This window comes from Beta vulgaris, chromosome 9 (assembly GCF_026745355.1).
Source record: "Beta vulgaris subsp. vulgaris cultivar EL10 chromosome 9, EL10.2, whole genome shotgun sequence".
In the NCBI taxonomy this organism is placed as follows: Eukaryota; Viridiplantae; Streptophyta; class Magnoliopsida; order Caryophyllales; family Amaranthaceae; genus Beta; species Beta vulgaris.
The window spans coordinates 7,005,538-7,026,263 of NC_079210.1; the positions used below are offsets into that span (position 1 = coordinate 7,005,538).

General features: G+C 35.7%; 4 protein-coding genes across 6 annotated transcripts; 1 reads left to right on the plus strand and 3 right to left on the minus strand.

Moving 5' to 3' along the window:
• Positions 1 to 244: 244 nt before the first annotated feature.
• On the plus strand, positions 245 to 7,759 carry LOC104902969 (acetyl-CoA acetyltransferase 2). Of its 2 annotated transcripts, none has more exons than XM_010690926.4 (15): positions 245 to 401; positions 747 to 805; positions 1,533 to 1,631; positions 1,746 to 1,919; positions 2,015 to 2,120; positions 2,447 to 2,585; positions 4,370 to 4,447; positions 4,530 to 4,595; positions 5,007 to 5,092; positions 5,413 to 5,512; positions 5,902 to 6,012; positions 6,093 to 6,134; positions 6,285 to 6,371; positions 7,071 to 7,176; positions 7,413 to 7,759. In XM_010690926.4, the coding sequence occupies exons 2-14, from the start codon at positions 766 to 768 to the stop codon at positions 7,158 to 7,160; spliced, it is 1,218 nt and encodes a 405-aa protein (XP_010689228.1). In that variant the 5' UTR covers positions 245 to 401; positions 747 to 765; the 3' UTR covers positions 7,161 to 7,176; positions 7,413 to 7,759. The 2 variants fall into 2 exon arrangements, with proteins under 2 accessions (XP_010689228.1, XP_019107297.1); XM_019251752.3 differs by lacking the exon at positions 245 to 401 and adding an exon at positions 526 to 549.
• A 651-nt stretch (positions 7,760 to 8,410) lies between these two features.
• LOC104902968 (transmembrane emp24 domain-containing protein p24beta2) lies at positions 8,411 to 12,544 on the minus strand. The gene is made up of 5 exons (XM_010690925.4): positions 12,390 to 12,544; positions 12,067 to 12,297; positions 9,504 to 9,690; positions 9,286 to 9,393; positions 8,411 to 8,863 (listed from the first exon to the last, which is right to left on the minus strand). The coding sequence occupies exons 2-5, from the start codon at positions 12,286 to 12,288 to the stop codon at positions 8,730 to 8,732; spliced, it is 651 nt and encodes a 216-aa protein (XP_010689227.1). The 5' UTR covers positions 12,289 to 12,297; positions 12,390 to 12,544; the 3' UTR covers positions 8,411 to 8,729.
• A 762-nt stretch (positions 12,545 to 13,306) lies between these two features.
• Positions 13,307 to 13,885, minus strand: LOC125493810 (uncharacterized). The gene has a single exon (XM_048637333.1). It carries the CDS (start codon positions 13,883 to 13,885, stop codon positions 13,307 to 13,309), a length of 579 nt encoding a protein of 192 aa, XP_048493290.1.
• Positions 13,886 to 15,126: 1,241 nt separating this feature from the next.
• Positions 15,127 to 19,778, minus strand: LOC104902966 (hypothetical protein). 2 transcript variants are annotated; one of them, XM_010690924.3, is made up of 6 exons: positions 19,227 to 19,777; positions 16,911 to 17,201; positions 16,743 to 16,791; positions 16,243 to 16,651; positions 15,894 to 15,969; positions 15,127 to 15,550 (listed from the first exon to the last, which is right to left on the minus strand). In XM_010690924.3, the coding sequence occupies exons 1-6, from the start codon at positions 19,584 to 19,586 to the stop codon at positions 15,377 to 15,379; spliced, it is 1,359 nt and encodes a 452-aa protein (XP_010689226.2). In that variant the 5' UTR covers positions 19,587 to 19,777; the 3' UTR covers positions 15,127 to 15,376. The 2 variants fall into 2 exon arrangements, with proteins under 2 accessions (XP_010689226.2, XP_048492193.1); XM_048636236.2 differs by having other exon boundaries at positions 15,413 to 15,644; positions 19,227 to 19,778.
• Positions 19,779 to 20,726: the final 948 nt, after the last annotated feature.

Consider the following 20,726-nt stretch of genomic DNA (forward strand, 5'->3'; position numbering starts at 1 on the left):
AACTCTTAGAAACCTCTCATCTGTCTAGTCATCTATGAAAAAAAATTTTTTAGCAAACATAATTAAAGCATGTACCCTATAACTCGACCCAAAAAAGGTACCCATAAACAGAGTACTTGATTTATCGGAGTCGGATCACGGGTTACTATCTTCATTACCAAGACACTTGGATATCCGGTTATGAACACCCCCACCTTGGCCACCTAAATGAACTCGTGTTTGGAGTTTGTATATAGTAGTAGTAGTTTGGAGATGGATGCCTTTTTGGTTCTACTGCGAGGCCCTCGTGCTCCTGACTTCCCTCCCCGATCTTGTCGTATAAATGTTTTAGTCTGTCACCCTCTTTTCTCCTGCATTCCTCTCTGTCTCTCTCTCTAGCTCTCTCTATTACTTGATCGTTGGTAAGTCAAATTAAAACTTCTTCATTTTTCATGCTTTTCTTTCAATAAAATCATTCATCACATTCTCAATAATCTTACCTCGTTTTTCACGTCCTCTATACCCATCTTCTCATTCTTCTTCACATTATCACTCAGATTCAACGGTCATGTGAGTGATTATGTGAAGTGTGTGACCTTAATAATCTATATGCTATGGCTGTTTTTAGTCATAATCACATTTTTTTTTTGCTGTTTTTTTATGAGATCATACATAATGTTAGATTGATATATATGGGTGCTGCTTATTTTCCAATATTTCTGTCAAATTATTGGGTTTAAGACTGATTTATATGTTTCTTATCGCAGTTATTTGTCGATATAAACTATGGCTCCAGTACCCAATTCTGAGTCAATCAACCCAAAAGGTATAGTTAAATTTGTATTTATGTTTATATAAAAGGAATTAATTTTGTTGATTAACTTGTAGTTTTGGTTCTTATATAATTGATTTCTACCAGTTTTTTGCATATATTGTTGGCATAACTTCTATGTACTTTAGTTTTTTCTATGACTGGAATTGCTTTTGAGAAGCTGATAATTATTGCGAAATTTTGCATACATATAGCTTTATACTATGCTTTACTCTAGGCAAATTAATATTACCTTTCATGCTAATTCCAAGTTTTAAAGGTTCCGTTTGTAATAGTAAGAAATGTTATATTTCATATATACACCGAAAAAATCGAACAATGACCAGGAAAAAAAACCTTGCAATGTTTTCCAAAAGTTTCTCGGAAGTTGGGATTATGTTAAGAATATTAGTGAAACTTGAGATTATCTATGTCAATATTTCTTTTTCTATTGTGTTTCTTTTGCAAATTCCTTGTAGAAGTTAGAACTATGTGCTCCCAAGCACAATTTTCGCACATTTGTCACATACTTTGCTCAAATGAGCAAAATTTAAAATGTGCACCTTAAAATGTGTCTGAGAAGGAGTACTTAGTTCAGGAGCACTATGGAGGCTTTGGTGTTTTTTTGTCTTTCAAAATTGGAAGCTTATATTAGTAACCAAGAAGGCCTCTACTTCTTCTGAAATATAAATCGCAATGTTCAAGTATTGAGACTTATATTGTGTATTCATTATCCATGCAGATGTTTGCATTGTTGGTGTTGCACGTACACCCATGGGTGGCTTCCTTGGTACACTTTCATCCTTGCCAGCCACTAAGCTTGGGTCTGTTGCTATTCAGGGTAAGATTATGGCTCATCCTTTGACAGTGTCAGCCTCTGTTAGTTTCTGCTGTTGTTTTTATCTTCTTTTTATTATTTATTATTTGCTGACTGTACATCCTAACTAAAATATAGGTGCATTGAAGAGGGCAAATATTGATCCATCCCTTGTACAAGAAGTAATTTTCGGAAATGTTCTCAGTGCAAACTTGGGTCAGGCCCCTGCAAGGCAGGCAGCATTAGGTGCAGGAATATCGGATACAGTGGTATGTACGACAGTCAATAAAGTTTGTGCTTCGGGGATGAAAGGTATTGTTTTTTCTGTCACAAAAAGAAATAATTTTCTGTGTAATATCAAATATAGAGTCAAGTTTGATTCTTTGCCTGTTTTCTTGGTTTTCCAGCTGTAATGCTTGCGGCACAGAGTATCCAATTGGGTATCAATGATATTGTTGTGGCAGGAGGCATGGAAAGCATGTCAAATGCCCCTAAATACATTGCGGAAGCCAGGTTGATGTCACATTCTAACTTGCTTATTCGTTTTAGTGTCTAATAATATCCTTTTCTTTCCTCTGTTGAGTAGATTTCACTTGACAGCAAAAAATCCTTTATGATTTTAGTCTTTTAATATTACATAGATCTGCTTGCATTCTGATAGAACTTTGATAGTAAAATATATGTGTGTCTGTTTTCACGTGTGGACCTTTAGGTTGTCCCACAATATTTACCTGAAAGCTGGTCTTGTTTTTAGCAGTGGACAGCAGTTGCTCTCATATCCTCTAAACAAATACATTTAAGATTTAACATATAGCCTCACCTTATATGCTAAATTTCAGGAAGGGTTCTCGTCTTGGACATGACACACTAGTTGATGGGATGCTGAAAGACGGGCTGTGGGATGTTTACAATGATTGTGGCATGGGAGTTTGTGCTGAATTATGTGCAGAACAGCATGCAGTAACAAGAGACGACCAGGTAAAGTCTTTAATGTATAATTAATGCTTGTGTTATCCAAATTCCTAATTTTTAGGTGACTTTGCCCACTAGCTTATCCCTTAGGCTTTGTTTGGTAGGAAGGATTTGGATGGAAAAGAAAGGAAAGGTAAAAACAAACTTTCTCATGTTTGGTAAAAGAAAATAAAAGGGGTTTGATTGGAAAGGAGAGGAAGTGGAAGGAAAAGAATACTCTTAAATTCTTGGTTTCCTTTCCTCCCAAAATCGGAGGAATTTGAGAGGAAAGAAAGCTAAGAAGCTTTTACCTTTATTTCCTTTCTTTCCTTTCCTTTACTTAATGACAACCAAATATGTGATTCCTCTTAAATCCACCAATTATACCAAACATCAGAAACTACAACTACCTTCTTTTCTCTTCTTTTCCTTTCTATTCCTTTCTCTTCCTTTCTTTTTCCTTCCTTTATTAAAAAAATACCAAACAAAGTGTTAATGAAATAGTGTATAAAGATGACAAGAATAATAGGAATGAAGCAGCTGCAACGGGAGAAACTCCAGAACTAGGACATGAGTCCGTATTATCGAGATATAGACAAACATATAGAATAATCTTTGTGAGAAGCAATATGAGCAATCATTAAATACGGCAGTGCACCCGAGGTCTGATCCCATACATAAAGATTGATAGTAGCGGATCTTCTTACTGGTAGCCTCAGTTATAGAGATTTTTAATCCCTTTGATATATTTAAATAATGGTGAATAATACGAAATATATCGGCCAAAAAATAAATGCAGTGGCTAATTGAATACTAGACTCTTGTGCTCTATCACATGTTGTCACTTTCTTCTTTGGACTTTCTATATTTTTCATTCCTGTCATTCAATCAGCAAGTCATCTTCGTGGAATTTTTTGAGACATCCTATTCAAGCCTTGGGTAAGACCTTGAGGCATTACACTGAAATACTGCTAGCTATCTGAAACTAAACAGGATTTTCTCATTTGTTGACCTCTTCGTAGTAAGGCTGCCTGCCAACCATTTGGCACCACTATGCAATCTTACAAGTGGCATATACTTACTACTATAACAGTCGTCACATTAGGATAAAATTCTTAAAGGCAATTGTCAAACATTCATATCGTATTTTTTCAAAAAAAATATTATTTTCTGCTCACTCAAGCTACGCTCTCCCTTCTCATCCTCTTCCCCTTCCTCGGTAAAAGTAAACTATATCAGTTGATGTACAGTACTCAAAATAATACTTTGAGTTAGTGAATCTTGTTGGTTAATTTACGATGCTAAAGATGCTTTTATCCAATTCTAATATGATGAGAGAAAATGAATTAAAGGATAAATAAGATAAATGGGCGTTTAATGTACAATGGATGAAAAAGAAAGAAGAAAGAGGGAGGGAAGAGAAGTCTACTGGGAAGTGCAGACAAGATCCTGCAAAGGAAGGAGAGAGAATCAAAAGGCGGAGGGGAGGGAAGTTTGTTGAGGGGTATATGAGTCATCACAATGATGCTTCCATTTCTTAATCAGTATTGCTGATTGCATTAATATGCAAGGACAGAATTCTGCAAATGTCTGTCACAGTAGTGTCTGTCACATACTAAGGAATAGAATGGTGGGTAGCAATCATTTCCCTTCTTTCCCCAGTGTTGATGGCTTAGGGTAGCCAATATCTTGAACCCTTTGGGTATGGGCATGATGGCATGGCCTTCCCTAACCTCTTAATTCTCTAATATACTTCTTTTCTTATATACTTTCTTAGACCGAGTGAGATACTAATGCTGCTTGTTTTGCAGGATAACTATTCTTGCCAGAGCTTTGAGCGTGGCATTGCTGCTCAGGAGTCTGGTGCTTTTTCATGGGAGATTGTTCCTGTGAGGACACACTTGATACTTGTGATATTATCATTCTCCTCGGTATGGTTTTTTTTGTTCTGATAGATGATGATTCATGCAGGTTGAGGTATCTGGAGGAAGGGGAAAACCAGCAACAGTTGTTGATAAAGATGAAGGTCCTACTAAGGTATAGTATTTTATGTGGTTGACCTTCCCAAAGTTATAAAAGCAATTATAATACGGACGTTAATGTTTCTGTGTATCTCTATGACAAAATTCTCTGGTTTATCATGTCATTACATGTATTTTACTAAACCACACTCCTTTTTGGCCTCCAAATTGCAATGATCTCAATGGCAACAGAGAATCTTGACATGGTCCTTACTGATATTACCCAAGGATTACTCCCCCTGTTGTATTTCCAGTTTCCTCTTTCAAAATATAACTCGAGTGACAAAAATGGTCATCAAATAGTCCTCTGGTCTGCTAACTTTATGAACTCACTTGTATATGGTTCTTACTGTTGTACATATCCTTTTTATGCAGTCTTTATCAGGGTCTAATCGACTTCATCTTTTAATTTTCTTGTATGTTGCAGTATGACCCTGCCAAATTGAGAAAACTTAGACCAAGTTTCAAGGATGTTGGAGGCACGGTTACTGCTGGAAATGCTTCTAGCATAAGGTCTGTATATGTTCAATTGCCCATAATTGGACATCCATCCATAGTTTCTTAACGATCTGCTACTTCCTTCATGGATCATTCAACTTTTTGTCTTATAAATTAATATTGGCCAAAACGAGACAGAGCTACTGCAGCAGCTATTAAATCACTATTTTCTTCTTTTTTTTGACTCCGGCCTTGATTTTCATCACAGAATTTGCAGCTATCCCTTTAATATCTTATGGATATAGTTTCTGTGGATTCATATATCAGAAAAAAAAAACAACTGATGCCTGCAATGCATTCACTCTCTTCTAAAAAGTTGTATTGTTTGATAACAGTGATGGTGCTGCTGCACTAGTTTTAGTGAGTGGGCAGAAGGCACTAGAGCTTGGGCTGGAGGTGATTGCAAAGATCAGTGGTTATGGTGATGCTGCTCAGGTAATGATTAGACTTTGTAGTTTGTACATTAAAACAGTTTAAAAGTCTCAGTAAAGTTTCTAGAGGATTATCTACTGATAAGTATTCCCTCCATTCCCGTAAATAGATTGGGCTTGGGCACGGTTTTGGATATTTACTTTGATCACTAATTATCTCTGAGAATATGATAAGAGTATAATTGTAGATTTCATACCATTCGATATTATCGTACACAATACTTTCAATACATGATCTCTTTATAATATTTATCAAATTGTAATTAGAGTAATTAAGGGTCAAAATTCAAACTAGATAATTGTGCACCCCTTATAAAGGAAAAAGTAAATATGCATCTTAAATCTTTTACCTTCATGATTTTGGTTTATTGAATTCTATCAATTGATGGTCAGGCTCCAGAGAAATTTACAACAGCTCCCGCCCTCGCAGTACCAAAGGCCATCTCTCATGCAGGCTTGAATGCTTCTCAGATTGACTACTATGAGATAAACGAAGCTTTCTCTGTAACTGCTCTACTTTTTTCTCCCATGGTAGCTGCTAACTGTCTTCATGGTTTTAATCAATTTTCCTCTTACATGCACAGGTTGTTGCTGTTGCCAATATGAAATTACTTGAAGTTCCTGCGGTGAGTCTCTTGCATACTGAAGGATAGAGTACATTCTTCTCTCATTTCAGTTTGTGCAATGTTGTCTTCACCTCTTTCTAGCTTCTTAAAAAGCTAACAACAAGGTTTCAGCTTGATAGCATTGCTGACTTTCTACCTTCAATTATGCAGGAAAAAGTAAATGTTCATGGTGGAGCTGTGTCTTTGGGACACCCTCTTGGGTGCAGTGGAGCACGAATTATCGTCACACTTTTGGGGGTATAGCTTTGTTATATCTATGCTCTTTTTACGATGTCTTAATATAATCTGGTGTAGGTTATTTTTAGTGATCCCATTTGACTTCAATAGAGATTCTCTGTCGTACATGGTGTCTTTTTTAAGGAATGTTTTGGTTGGGCAGAAGACTCTCCCAAAAAATTGGTTTTCCCTTTTTTTTTTTTTTTTTTTTTTTGATTTGTAAAGGGTAGAAAATAGTGCTTCGAAGTGAGGAAAACATTAATCTTCTTTGGGAAGAGATGCCACATATTCTCCTATTCTTCACCTTCCTTCTTATTCATCCTCCCCTTTCATTTACGTGCTTCCGTTTCTTTGTAACTTTTTCTGCAAGAAACCAAACAAAAGAAAACTAATCTTACAATAGTGTTTTATCTTGGAACATGTATTTTGATGGAAAATCATGTTCTAGTATAAATGTTTTCCATCTGACAAAGAGGAAGCCTTAAGTGTCCTAAATACAAAGAGAGAGAGAGAGAGAGAGATCTGTGAGGCAATGCAACTTAGTAATTGATCCTTCGTTGTTGGAGCAGAGCAGTTTGACACATTCCTCTCTGTCCTCTTTACCTAGATGCATGTGATGGTTAATTTAATGCCACTACCAGAAAACTAGGTTGGCTGGATCTTTTTTATGAGCTTGTTACTGCCTCTTTCCTGATTGAAATTGCGTTGCTTTTCTTACAGGTACTACGGCAGAAAAGTGGTAAATATGGTGTTGCTGGTGTCTGTAATGGTGGTGGTGGAGCATCTGCCCTTGTTGTAGAGCTTTTGTGAGCCTTTTTATTTTGAGGTAAACCCTCTAAAATAGCCTGAGATCATATTGATGAGCTAGCTCATTTAGTTTTGGCTAATAATTCTTCTTCAAGCTTGGACATATTCATTCCCACGAGTCCACGACTGGCCCGAACTTTGCTAAATGTTTATTTCCTCAGCATATATTCTAGGATAACAATTTTAGTAACGTTACAATAGATGAATGCGATCTGTAGATCTCTAAAATTTGTCGCTGTCTTTTTTACCTTGCAGGTTTTGTCGAAGTCCTGGCTCACCTAAATGTTGGAGTAACCTGTAATCTGTTGTTTCTCCAAGTTCTCATCTATGGATTTCTATGCCCTTCATTGCTTCCGAATAAATGTAATCACTTCTGAATTATTAGTGGTACCAATATCTGTCGTTTTTAGGTGGTTATTTTGTGTTTTTTCTTCTTCGTGTTTGGGGATGGTAAGCTGTTAGACTTTATAGGGATAGGAACGTGTTAGCTTGTTCTAGGACCAAACTGAGTGCAAAAAAATCTGTATTCTTTGTATCTTGTCTGAAATTTCTGTTCTATTATGGTTTTTGAGTAATAAGCGCATTATGTGTATTCATATTGATCATTGATTCCAAAAAATGTCTTCTTAGCAGATTGTTATTAAATTGAATGATGAATTGGTTCTGCCTATCAGTTGGATTCTTCGCATTTATATTTTCATTTCAGAATTTATCGTTTTCTTTTTCCATAAAAGCTCTTTTACTAACTAGGCCAAATATACGTGTAACAATTAAAAGCTCCTTATTAGATCCTATTAGATCAATTTAGCGACTTTATTTCTTGGATAAGTAAGATGAAAGATCCTATTAGATCAAAAGCTCCCGCAAGTCAACCTAGCGTAGGTGAGCAAGCTAGACACTTTCGGGAAGGGGGGAGGCCGTAATCCCTTTTGCCAAATTGTCACTAGATGGGATTATCGTCCAAGTTACTTGCTAGTTTAATGTGCTTGCATATAGCTTGATGGTAGTATTTTTCCTTACTTAGTTCCATACCAATTATTACCGTCGAAATTGAATATTTTTCCTTTTTGAGGGGAAAAATAGGCCAAGCAATTTGTATTAAATCAAGATTGGCCAAAGTTCATTCAGAGATTTTGGAGGAAAGAGTTCATACAAAGACGTTCTAAAGCTCATTTGGTTAGATATATTCACTCAACATGAGACGGGATTCTACAGATACATATATTGCAATTGCTTTTAAAAGGACGGAAGGATAGTGCAAAATGAGTGTCCTGGTAATCATAAAACATTTGTCAAGTGCATTTCTAACATACATCGTCTCAGTGTGAGGTCAAACATAGAATACAAGATATACTTCTACAACAGATGTTACATATTAGTACGAAATACAAACAAACAAAAATTTAACTCTCAACATAAATAGATAATCCCACCCAATCTGCTAATTTAAACTGCTAAACTGCTCTGGCAAGAGAAAAGGGGAAGAGAAAAGGAACAGAGAAAACACACAAGTGGAAACATACAAGGGCGGCCTAATAGTTAAGGCATGTAATCGTACATCAACAAAAAGCTCTAAACTCTGGATGTCCCGAGCTTACGCTCAAACAGCCGTTTGAGCAGGTAGACTTGGAGAACACTGGCTCCAATTAGTGCTGCTGATTCAAAAAATGCCTTATGAATTGCTCTTTGGCTCATTCCTTCATTGACTGCATCAGAATCAGGCATATCTATTAGTCACAATTTCAGTTTCTCATGCTGTTAACAATGTGCACACGCTTCATGCGTATCAGCAAGATAATAGAAAAGTGTAAAGACAGTAGAACGTATACACATTTCAATTTAGGAGAGATCTGCATTGAAAGGTAATGTTCTGTTGAATCTGTTCAATGTATTTTGACTTATTTAAGAGAAAAAAGAAATAGTTGATAGAAGCTACAATAAGTTCAGAAAAGCTATAATAAATTCCGATAAGTCCCAACAAAATCCAATAACATTAAAGTTTCAGAATAAGTTCTTTTCTCTTCCCTCCCTTTCACTCCACTATTGCTATCCAAACACAGTGTCAGTTTCAATGTTGAAATGCACAAAGAATTTAGTAATTTAAAAAATAAGTTCCCAAAGGACATACTTATTGCTTGGCGGTCGGTCTCAGCCTCCAACCAGTGCTGTTCAAATTGTATGTTGTAAAGAGCTTCCTCCAATTTAGCAATCTGTTCATACAATGGACTCACATGCTCTGCAAAAATGACACATGAATGCAGAATACATTTAAAATTCAGTAAGAATTTACCAAAATGAAACATTGAGAAAAAATTGTCCAAAGAAGGCAAAATCTTGAGTTCCTACCATCTTTTGCATGATGATCTACGTATCCATAGTGTCCAACAAGCACGTCAAAATCAATGGTTTCATGATATGGGGACCTGTTACCAAAGCAGAAGTGGTAGATACCCTTCTTGTGAGCGATAAACTCAAACTTCTCACTACTTTTTTCACGTGTGTCATGGAGTTGTTCACCATCGGGTCCTTTCACCTGGCATCAAGTCAATATGCCAATAATAAGATCAAAAGTTGCTACTTCTACTGGTAGAATGTAGTAAATCCGTTCAAACCATAAGGGTCACTCAAATGAAGTTTCCCGATCATAAAATTTTTCATCAGTTAGAAATTTATACGAGCAATGCAAAATTCAGGTCCTTGTTAGGTGGCGTTTCAACAGAGTCTTATAGGTGTCAGATGTCGGGATCAAAAGCTGATGCTCATTTCTGGAGATCGCCAGGTATCAGCTTTATGAGACAGATGATCTTTTATCTTTTGTTTCATTCTACATTTACAATCATATAAGTTTTCAACATTTGTCCTACATATCAACACAATTTGATAGTATGATGGAGTTCTCTAGCCTAACAACATCAATCAGGTCACGCTCTCTTAAAACATTACGAGTAATAAGTTGTTTTTAGTTTTATTGGCTAGATCAAACAAAATCAGAGAGGTAGTATTTATATTTTCTAAACAACAAAAGGATTTTCCAAAATTTCCCGTCTTCTCCATTGTTCTCAAAATGAGTCTATCTCATACGCTCTAGGAAAAACAACAATGGAAAAAATTTCTCTCTTAAAGACTGAGAATCTGGTTTGAACCTTTTGAATGAGGTACAAGAACTTCTTGATAATTTAAGTGAAGTTACTAACACTTCTAAAGAAACAACCATTGCACTACAGCTTATTTGATAATCGTAACCTATTTTACTTGGACTCAAGTACTCATGTCTCGTTGTCGTGGATACAAGTCTACGTGTCTCACTTGGCTATTTGACGACAATATTGAATAATTATGGGTTATATGAATTGCCAAAGTGTTCATACCCATGTCAGAGTGTCAATGATGTGACAGGGGTACTTGTGATAGAATAAACATAGAGTCCGAGTAACATAGACTAACAAAATCTTCAAGTTCATTTCAAAGTGGACTTGGAAGTTTGAAGTATAATTAGATTTGCCTAGTAGTTCTTCAATCAAGCAGCACTAAATCATATCTAAACTTAAATTGTGCATCTAAGCTCTTCTATTTTTCATATGGAAAGATGAAGAAAGCGTCGAGGAGAGAATAGAGAATTTTAGACGCCCATAGGTTTCAAAATTTGTGGTCAACCAGACAACCACGATGAGGACCACATTGAGAAAGAAACTAAGAAAGCTACAAGGAATTTCTTCAGCAATGCATCTTTAAGTTATTAGGATAGATTCACATCCTACTTGTAATAGTAATTATAACCCATGCTTCCAAGAAGATAATTGGCCTATTGACCAACTTCCCATGCTTAAGATGTTTACAAGTTCACATTCAATAATAACCCTATCCATGAAGTGAAATCAAACAGATTTATTCTTCTTTGATTCCACCGTAGCCTTGACCGCTATATCCGATGTTGAGAGACTATGAAGTATAGAATTTGTCCATACATGACAGCTTATATTGGGTATCTCTCATAAAATCCTATTGTTTCCTCCTCGTCCTAGTTTTTATGGCAGGTTAACTAAAGCTAAACGCTAAGGTCCCAACTTTTCCTCAATGAGGAAAACAAGTTAAATATAGAAGTGGGGCTAGCACATCATATGATCTCACCAATGATCACATGATATCCTCTCCATTTCTATGGTTTAAGCAAAGTTATAGAAAACAACATATCCAAATTCCTAACAAATAATTACACCATTGCCCAAGAAAAAAGAGTGTCTGAGCAAAATGCTAGTTTTTGCAGACCTAAATTGTCATTCCATGGAGGTTTTGATAAAGCCGTGATTTTTAAGTAAAACCCTTCTCTTCCAGTCTCCTCCATAGCACCCCCTTGAACATCATTCGCTACTTTCAACCACCAAAACTTCGAAAACAACCAAGTCATTCTAAAAATAATCAAACACATAGGACACATCTTAAATCAACAATAATGTTCTCATTCCACCAGTAGCAGGCTAGCAGCATACCCTAACAAAAGCAACCACAACCAAATAACCACCAGCACCACCACCAACCAGCACGCATAACGCTGCCGGCATCACGACAGAGAATGCCAATGGCTCTAACAAGTCCAAAGCGCCAATACAATACAAAAACCACTTCCCACAATGCACAAGGATTACAATACAAGGGCCCTAAATGTCCTGATTTTAAAGATCCAGCCTACAAAAAGGTAGCTCCTCCTCTAAAATTAAACCCTCAGGAATACTATTTCCAATTCATTCACATGCTTCAATCAATATTGAGTTTCTCCCGTATATAATTTACATACATATATATATTTCCTACAACTTAGCAAAATATATATTTTCCACATGCAAAAAAATCAAGATAAAATTAAAGCAAACCCACAAAACAAATTACAAAAAGGAAAAGATAAAAAATTTACCACAAGATCAACAACGCCTTCATTCTCAGAATGCCAAGCAGAATCAACTTTGATAACAACGAAGGAAAAATGAACCGTATCTCCTTCATATTCAACTTTATGAGAAAAACACTCTTCTCTATCAATCACAAATCTTAACCCATTTGCTCCTTTTAATAAATTTATACTCCATAACATCAAAATGCACATTACCATCTTTTTAATCCCCCATTTTTCTTCCATTTTATTCTTCTGTAAAAACATGAAATTAAAATTACCCAGATGATAAAAAGTCAAACTTTAGTAAAAATTGAAGTTTGAGATTCTGGGTAGAGCAGAATTACCTGTTAGATTTGACAAAATGTTGCTCCAATTTGAAAGATTATGACTTTGAATTTCAAATTTTTTTTTGAGGTTAGAACATCAAAAAGTTCACAACCCCACTTTTTTTTTATTTTTTATTTTTAAATTTTCTATATAAAGAGAGGGAGAAGGGCATGTGATGTGAGGAGGAGAGATTTGGTACTTTTGAAGGTTTGAGTTGTGCGTAATATTAATGATGTGGCAATCATTGATTGGCTGTTGTTATTGGACAAACAAGGTTCAGCATCGGTTTAACTTAACAGTTAACTCAGTTATGGGATTTTCTTTTTTTTTTTTTGGTGGGGTGCTGGTTTTGGGATGATAGTGGAGAAGATGTAACTCCCCAAACATGTGTTTTTTTTATCATTTATGTTCCTTCCAAGTCTCGTAACTGTCAAATCCTGGCCTCACTTTTCTCTTTTCTCTCTTCTTCAAATTTATTCATTATACACGCGCGTGTACCTAAATGACTAGATTGAAGCATGATACGGGTCACTAAGGTCAAGTATGGGTTTGATCAATTCAGATCGGGTTTTTTCATGTTTGCTTATTTTTTGTCGGGTTTGAGTTCAATCAGATTTGATTCGGGCGACATTTGTTTCGAGTCTGATCGGGTTAGTTCAATTAATGTGGGGTTTGTTTTGGGTCAAAGTCAATATTTAAAATAGATATATAATTTTAAATTATATAGTACTTAAAATAAAATATTGTAAGTCAATAATTTAAACAATAGATTAGAGATAATATTAGATTAGACGACAAAGTAGTAAAATAATATAAAATCTATATATGGTTCTTTTTCATGTGGAGTGTCATAGTTCGTGATATAGTTTGGGTGATACGAGGCGAACTATTTTTTTTTTTTTTTTTTTTTTTTGACGGGGAAAATTGCAATAGATTAACCAGAAACATCCAACGCCACGCTAGGCATTACAAATTCGGGGGCTTCCTCCAGCCAAACAAGAAGCTCATCACTCTCCAAGCTTCGTTTGGCTAGCAGGTGAGCCACCTCATTGCCACTCCTTCTAACAAAGCTAAAAGTTACATTAGTGCAGCTAGAAATTAACACATAAATATCTTGAAGAATACGACCCAACACAGAAGCAGGTCTTCGTTTTCTCTTCAAGGCTTCAAACAGCGTCATACAATCTGTTTCCACGATGAAGCCATGGAACCCAGCCTCCATCGCCACCCGAATCCCTTCTCTCACTGCCATAGCCTCTCCCACCTCAACTTCACATCTACCATGCCAACTATTGCACACTGCCACCAGGACATCACCACATTCATCCCGCAAAACCGCCCCCATGCCCAGCTTATCATTCTCCCTAAACGCAGCATCAGTGTTTAGCTTTAACCTCCCAGCCCCTGGAGCTTGCCACTTCAGATTCCACCCACGCTCAGGTGCTTGACCCCCTGTAGCCTTTTCAACTGCGTTGCTATACTCGGCCTGGACCCCAACTGCTCGCGAGATCATTCTCATAGGATCACTCACCACCCTTTTAAAATACCATTCATTATGGTCTTGAGATTTGGTTATGGTGGGATTTGGGTCAAGTCATGTCATTTTAAAACAAAAATCGCTATTTTAACTGCGTCTTGAGCCTTTTCAACTGCGTTGCTATACCTAAGGCGAACTATTTTGAGTTGGGTCAAATTCGAGCTATTTGATTATGGTGGGATTTGGGTCAAGTCATGTCATTTTAGGTATCAAGTCAACTTCAAGTCGCTATTTTATGGTCTTGAGACGTGTCATCCGGGTTGTGTTAGTTTCGTTATGTATAATGGAGTTGTCTTTCACATTTTCCTTCGCCATGTGCTCTGCTTATAAACACATGAGTAGATAATGTGAGAGGGTGTATTTGGAGTTTAGAGTGTGGGAAGCAAATTGTACTCTTCTCTGCTTCATACTATTAGTCTTTCTTGGTCAAATTTGACAAGTTGCCATGAATTTTTTTTAATGATTAGAATTTAAGCTAATGTCGATGATTCATCCATATCGTTTTGAGAGTTTGGAGTCTGTATTACTATCTTTAGGGGGTTTGCTTACAAGAGGCGACCAATTTTCGGAGATGTTTGACCATATATTTAATTGGACATGCTAAGCATTGTTGCTATTGTTTTTTTTTTTTTGAAGTAGTTATCATTTGTAAAGGGCCGGTTTTAAGAAAAAAAGGAGAAACAAAGAAAGAAAACCATACGTACTAACAAAATCCTTATACTTGTTTCCTTAGAAATTGGTTGAATTTTACATCGGAGTTTTAAAAAACTTGTATAAGGTAACAGTTTCTATCACGATCGATGAATTAGCAATTAGAATTAGACACAAGTTATTCTCAATGAGATAATAGCATGTTGGGAATGATCAACCTTTATTTGTTGTATGCAATTTTTTATATTTGTTAAAGTGTAGCACTTATGGAAAAAAGAGTAGAAAGAAAAGTCAATTTTATATCTTAATATGATTATTAAGCACTTCCCCATTGTTTTAATTGCTCCAACATTTTTTATTAAAGTTCAAAATTGTGGAATTCTAGTTGACTTTTTAATTTCTTATACATCACATTTCAATCCTGACAATTTGTTATAGAGAAAGCATAACTAGGGTTTTACATATTTCTCAATTTTGGCATTGTGAACGTCACGTTTAAATCCTCATCTCTCACGTTTATAAACTCAAGAGCTTACTCTATATATTTAAAAAAAAATATGTGTATGTGTAAGCTCTACTAAATAGTAAGGTGTCATATACAGATACTTTGTATTATTATCCTTTGGGCGTTACAGACCGATTTACAGCACCATATGCTCACCTACGAATTAGAGTTAGATGAAGCAGTGTTTAGTTGCAAGCTTTACACAACTCGCATACTTCACATTGCAAACAACACTTAGTTACAAATATTAAGCAGCTATTCCATCAAGAATACTGCATGTAGTTTGTAAGATCCTACAAAGTACTAGTACTTTATACTTGTGTGTCCAAGATGCGTTGCTCCTCCAAAGCCAGCCTTTTGAAGAGTTGCTGTTGATGGTTTGCGAAGTCCAAATATAGTGTCCTTAGCTTCTCCGCTTGGCTGTATTCCTCGCTTCCTAAGTGAACAATTTTCAGCCAATCACCAGCTGACTGATGCCTTTCGTTCTGTATATAAATACATCCTCGAAGGAACAAATCATGTTATAGCAATGCATGATGAGAGAACACAACAATGGCGGAACAGAGAAAATCAAAGAACCTGTTCGATATTAGTGTTAGACTGTTAGTGTATGGTTTTTCGTTTTAAATATTTAAAGTCGTGATACAAAAATAGTCATACCCATAGTAATCACTTTAATTTTGAAGACTAACAACTCAAAGCTACTTTTCTTTGTTTTCATATTTCTCTTTATAATTTTCAGAACTGAAATCCAAAAAAAATGATAATGAACAGACCCCTAATCGAGGTGATTGTAAATGCGGAACGGATACTGAGAGAAGTTCTGACCTTTCGATCTGGTTCCAAGCACCAAAAAGAAGGTCTCACCGAATCAGTTGCTGATGAATCAGACACAATCCAAGGCCTGCAGCAACCAAAATTCTGATTTAGAGAAGTACACCAGGGTGATGTTTCCATAAATCAGCATAAAACAATTCAAAAAGAGAACACTACTCAATGCAAGTAACATGACTCTTGAAAGTTTGAAACATCAGCATAAAGGCATAAACCAATCAGCTACATATTGAAGTAGAAAATTGGAAGTGAATATTAGAACATTCGCATTATCTAATTTAACTGAAAAATATGGGTAGAATCGGATATTATCAAAATCAGGCGAGATGGTACTATAATTTACCTTCCTTTTGATGATACAATCATCTGCTCTGGTTTAACCACAAAATTACACAACCTCTCAAGATCGTCAACACAATCAACAACAAGCGCTCCCGTGGTATATGGCTCTGAGGACAAACTCAATAAGACAAAAGCTTCAATTTTAAGACCTGTTGCTTCTTGTACAAAGTCTACAATTGTTGAAGGGGATACATCCCTCTCTAAGTTCTCAACCACAACAAAATAACGTTCTTCATTATTTGCTATTTTAGTCTCCATATCATCTCTCCCTCCCAAACCAATGCAACACACATCCTTCACTAAATTCTCCAAAGAGTACAAAAAGTTCTCATCATTTAGCCTTTCCTTAGCATGATCATCATCTCCTCCACCTAAATCTACATCTTCATTCCTCTCATTGCCAAGATTTCCTGTTTCGCAGAAAGAGCAGACAATCAGCAAGGTCAAAATAGTCATAATGAAAAAACAATTACGCCACTAATTAAAGAATTAATTTCAAACCTTCATCACATGGCACTGAGCTTCTCATTTGTCTTCCGCCTTCTGTTTTCTACAGAAAGATTTCAGGAACAATCCATTACATTTCATTCCATAAAAAATGCTGTCTGACATAGTGACATTTGAGTTTAAGCAAAATGAAATGCTCAAGCAGTAATACGAACAACTTGCCTTAATTAGACTCCAAGGTTTGTAAGGCGATGAGTTGGGACTTTCTTCCTGACATGTTATATCTTCGGTGATCAACTCAGAACAAGGTAAAACTATTCCATGCTTCCACTTGGCTAGTTCCAAAAAGCAACCAAGTCTAGGATCAAGCTGTTTTTGAGATCGGATTGGACAAAGGTCTTTAACACTAGCTAGTGTCAGTTTTCCAGTGTCTGGGCCATGAAGCCATGAAAGAACAATAGAGCATGAACAATCCTCTGTTCCATCCACTATAGTATGCTCTTCACGCTTCACCTATTCCAGTTAAAAGAATAAACACTGATCAGGCTCATATAAAGCTACACACATTTTCTCTAGAGAGGATAAGTTCCAGTTAACCAGCTGGATAGGTAGCTGAGATTGGAACAAAAGCACAGCTCAAAATCAATAAAACCAAGGCTACAAAGTATAGTTATCCTCTTTGTCCCAAAAAGTTATCCAATTATCCTAATCTCCCATTCTACGTTGCTAGCACAGAAGAACTATGCCATAAACCAGATTTTCATAATTGAGGCGTTTATTGCTAAAAAATGGAGTGCACTGCATCATTTCCCCATTCAGAACAAAAATTTCCAAAAATAAAAGTCTGCTTCATCTCACATAGGTTCATAAGATTATCCCCCTGTCCTTGATACTCATGGAGTAATGTCTCTTTCACTTCACCATCCTTCTCTCGAGGCATATTCTTAATTTCATTGAGCCTATGAATTATAGAATTACGACGAAGAACAACATAACAGCCATATGTACAAGTGATGCATTACTTACTGTCTTAAAATGATCCTTAGTCCAATGATATACATTCTTGAATGAATAAAATAACAAAAATACAAAATGCTATGTACCTTTAAGAAATTTTGCGAAGCATTAGCCAATGGTTGGAAAAAGGAAGATCAAAGGAGGAAGTAGAGGGGAAAAAGAAAAGGACACCCTCCCTAACTAATCATGCATGCAGAGATACTTGATACAACTATAAATACTTCTTCCATACCAAAAAAATATGAGTCACATTTGACTATAATAGTCAACCAAATCAACATTGACCACTATTTTCTATTATTAAGTCATAGTAAAATTAAAAATTGTCAATGTTAAGCAATGATCTCTCAAGGCAAATATAGAAATGCTACTTACAGATCATAACTCGATGCCATTCTTAACAAAATATGGTAAAAGTTTGTAATTTTAATGTCCAAAGTTACAAGTGGTCTATTAGTTGGAACAAGGAAGTCCCCTTCTAATCCTCCCTACGTAAACTATATGAAGCAATTGAGCTCATCTTGTAGAATTTGTAGAACCTAAGTGTACTTCAACTGAACGCAAGAATTCATATAACTTGTACAATTTTGAATCTTTTGATATATGCTTTTCATTCCTTCAACTTTATAACGCGTCCGAAAGAAATTTTGGGGTTACACACTTTCAACATAATATCCACCCTGTCAAAACCTCCTTATAAACGTCAACTTATCCTTTTCACTTCAGCCATTGTCGAGACCTCCACTTATACGTAATACGCGACGTCGCGACGATACCATTCCAGAGTAATACAATATTCTAAACCACAAAGGCAGTTTCAGCTGAAAGCAAATCATTAACCTTCTTGTCACCCCCATGGATTAAAATTAGATTTCTTATGGAATTAAATTACGAGTAATAAACATTCCAATACAAAAGACAAAAATGTAAAGAGAATTGGACAGAAAAAATCCAAAGTTGGGGCCCATAAAACAAAAATAATCCTAAAGTCGACAAACTATCATAATCATGGCCCATGGGTGAACTTTTCATCGTTTAAAACCCTAAAATAAACCATTTATCATATACTTCAAGTTCAGTATCACTTATTATGACATTTCTATACTAGGGAATTGCATCAAAAATGGAGGAACTGATGAAGTACTTAACAGTAAAATTTGACATTATTTCTATACATGGGTTTATTTTTCTAGGGTTTTGTGTACATCTTATCTTACTTCATCCATGTGAAAACATAGCAAATTTGACATTATTTTAAGAGCCCAAATTTAAAATAATTCTAGTTATCAATATTCAATAGTCACATGTTTTAGTAACTTTTTTAATGAATTACATTTTCAAATCAACCCAAAAATTAATAATTTAAGGTTCCCTACCATGCAAAGAGTCCCAAAATGCGATTAACAACAACAGTAACAATAATCAATACTTACTATATATAACTTCAAATAATGAGTTAATAATCACCATTAATAATATCATACTAGAGTATAAGAAAAGGAGAGGAGGAGAGATAATAACCGCTTCAACAATGGCGTCGTAAAAGCGTCGACCATCATCGCCACACCTAAGAGCACAAACCCTCATACCCAATTTCACCATTAAACAATCCGACGCTTCAAACTGCAAACTCAACGGCCGGAATCTTCGCCGGAAGTTGGAAATTTCGTCGTAAGTGTCGAAATCTTTGACATGATAGTGTTGATCTTGTTCGTCGGGAAATTCGGTGAACTTGACGATGAAAGTCTCGCCATGAAGTAAGAGCTGAACACTGTACCATGCGTTGTCTTCGCCGTTCTGGAACTCAACAAATGGGCCCACCGGCGGTGAGTCTCCGACGTCGGTGAGGGTAGGTTTTTTGGTGCGTTTTTTGAGTCCCATTTTTTTGGGTTGTTATGGAGGAGAGAGAATGTGGGAAAGTTACGGGTTTTGGGGAGGTGAAAAGTGTTGGGAAAATGGTGATGATTGAGCTTTGAAGATGGGAAGAAGTAAAGAGCTACTGTACTGTCTACTGGTTTTTGCCATTTTTCCTCATAATGTTCTTGCACGTTTCGTAGTAGGGTGAAAAAATGTGGACTTTTTTGTCCTTATTGGTAAAAATAAGTTTAAATGACGTTTAATAAGTTTAATTTATATATATTTAGGGTTTGTTCTCTTCGGCATAAAATAGCTGAACTGAACTGAACTGAACTGAACTTGTTGGAGCTGAATTGAACTGAACTTATTGGAGCTGAACTGAACAATAATAATATTTTAAATAATAATAATATGAATATTAAATAATAATTATAATGATAAGCAATAATAATGAATAATAATAATAGTATTTTGCATATTTTTAAATGATAGTTATAAATAAATAATATTAATAATAATAAATTAATAATAATAATAATAATTAATGATAATAATGATAATTATTTTATATTATTTGTATTAATATCTTAATACTTGATGATGATATATAATAACAATAATATCTAAGAAGTAAATTAATATTATTACTATTTTAATAATTAGATTCAATAATATAAGAATATTTAGTAATAAAAATAATGATTGGGTTGGACCGCGAAAATTACATCATAAACCCTCTTGACGCGATTCGATTGGTTTATGGGCTAAAAAAAGTGGGTTTATTTGTGCTTTGACCTAAACCATGTTCCTCCTAATAATTTTTTTTTTGAGGGGAAAAGCATGAGCTAGATTAATCATGGGACAAATCGTCCATAAGAATATAGGGAGCCACCTCCCTAGGAGCATGGTTCTCCCAGATTTGTTCAACCCCAAATGGAACTAGCTTAGCTAAATGATGAGCTACATAATTGCCATCTCTTTTCACATGAGACCATACTAAGGAAAGAAAATGAGAGCTAGAGGAGAAGATAGAAGATAACACATTATCCAAATCAGAAAGGAAGAAAGAGGACTTTTGCAGTCTCGATATGATGTTGAGACAATCGGATTCCACCATCACCTTCTCCAGCCCAAACCTGCTTCCAAGACGCACACCCATCTCAA

Bases quoted from the DNA above. Each gene is read 5' to 3' on its own strand.
- LOC104902966 (XM_010690924.3), bottom strand. From the start codon at position 19,586: ATGGGACTCAAAAAACGCACCAAAAAACCTACCCTCACCGACGTCGGA. The intron at 17,202-19,226 runs GTTATTATCTCT...TAACTGGAATAG, and splicing joins ACGACGCCATTGTTGAAGCG to GTGAAGCGTGAAGAGCATAC. The intron at 16,652-16,742 runs GTTTGAAATTAA...TCTGCGAAACAG, and splicing joins CTCAGTGCCATGTGATGAAG to GAAATCTTGGCAATGAGAGG.
- LOC104902968 (XM_010690925.4), bottom strand. From the start codon at position 12,288: ATGGAAGAAAAATGGGGGATTAAAAAGATGGTAATGTGCATTTTGATG. The intron at 9,394-9,503 runs GTAGGAACTCAA...TCATTTTTGCAG, and splicing joins AGATCATCATGCAAAAGATG to AGCATGTGAGTCCATTGTAT. The intron at 8,864-9,285 runs GTATGTCCTTTG...ATTCTGATGCAG, and splicing joins GACCGACCGCCAAGCAATAA to TCAATGAAGGAATGAGCCAA.
- LOC104902969 (XM_010690926.4), top strand. From the start codon at position 766: ATGGCTCCAGTACCCAATTCTGAGTCAATCAACCCAAAAG. The intron at 806-1,532 runs GTATAGTTAAAT...TTATCCATGCAG, and splicing joins TGAGTCAATCAACCCAAAAG to ATGTTTGCATTGTTGGTGTT. The intron at 6,372-7,070 runs GTATAGCTTTGT...CTTTTCTTACAG, and splicing joins TTATCGTCACACTTTTGGGG to GTACTACGGCAGAAAAGTGG.
- LOC125493810 (XM_048637333.1), bottom strand. From the start codon at position 13,885: ATGATCTCGCGAGCAGTTGGGGTCCAGGCCGAGTATAGCAACGCAGTT.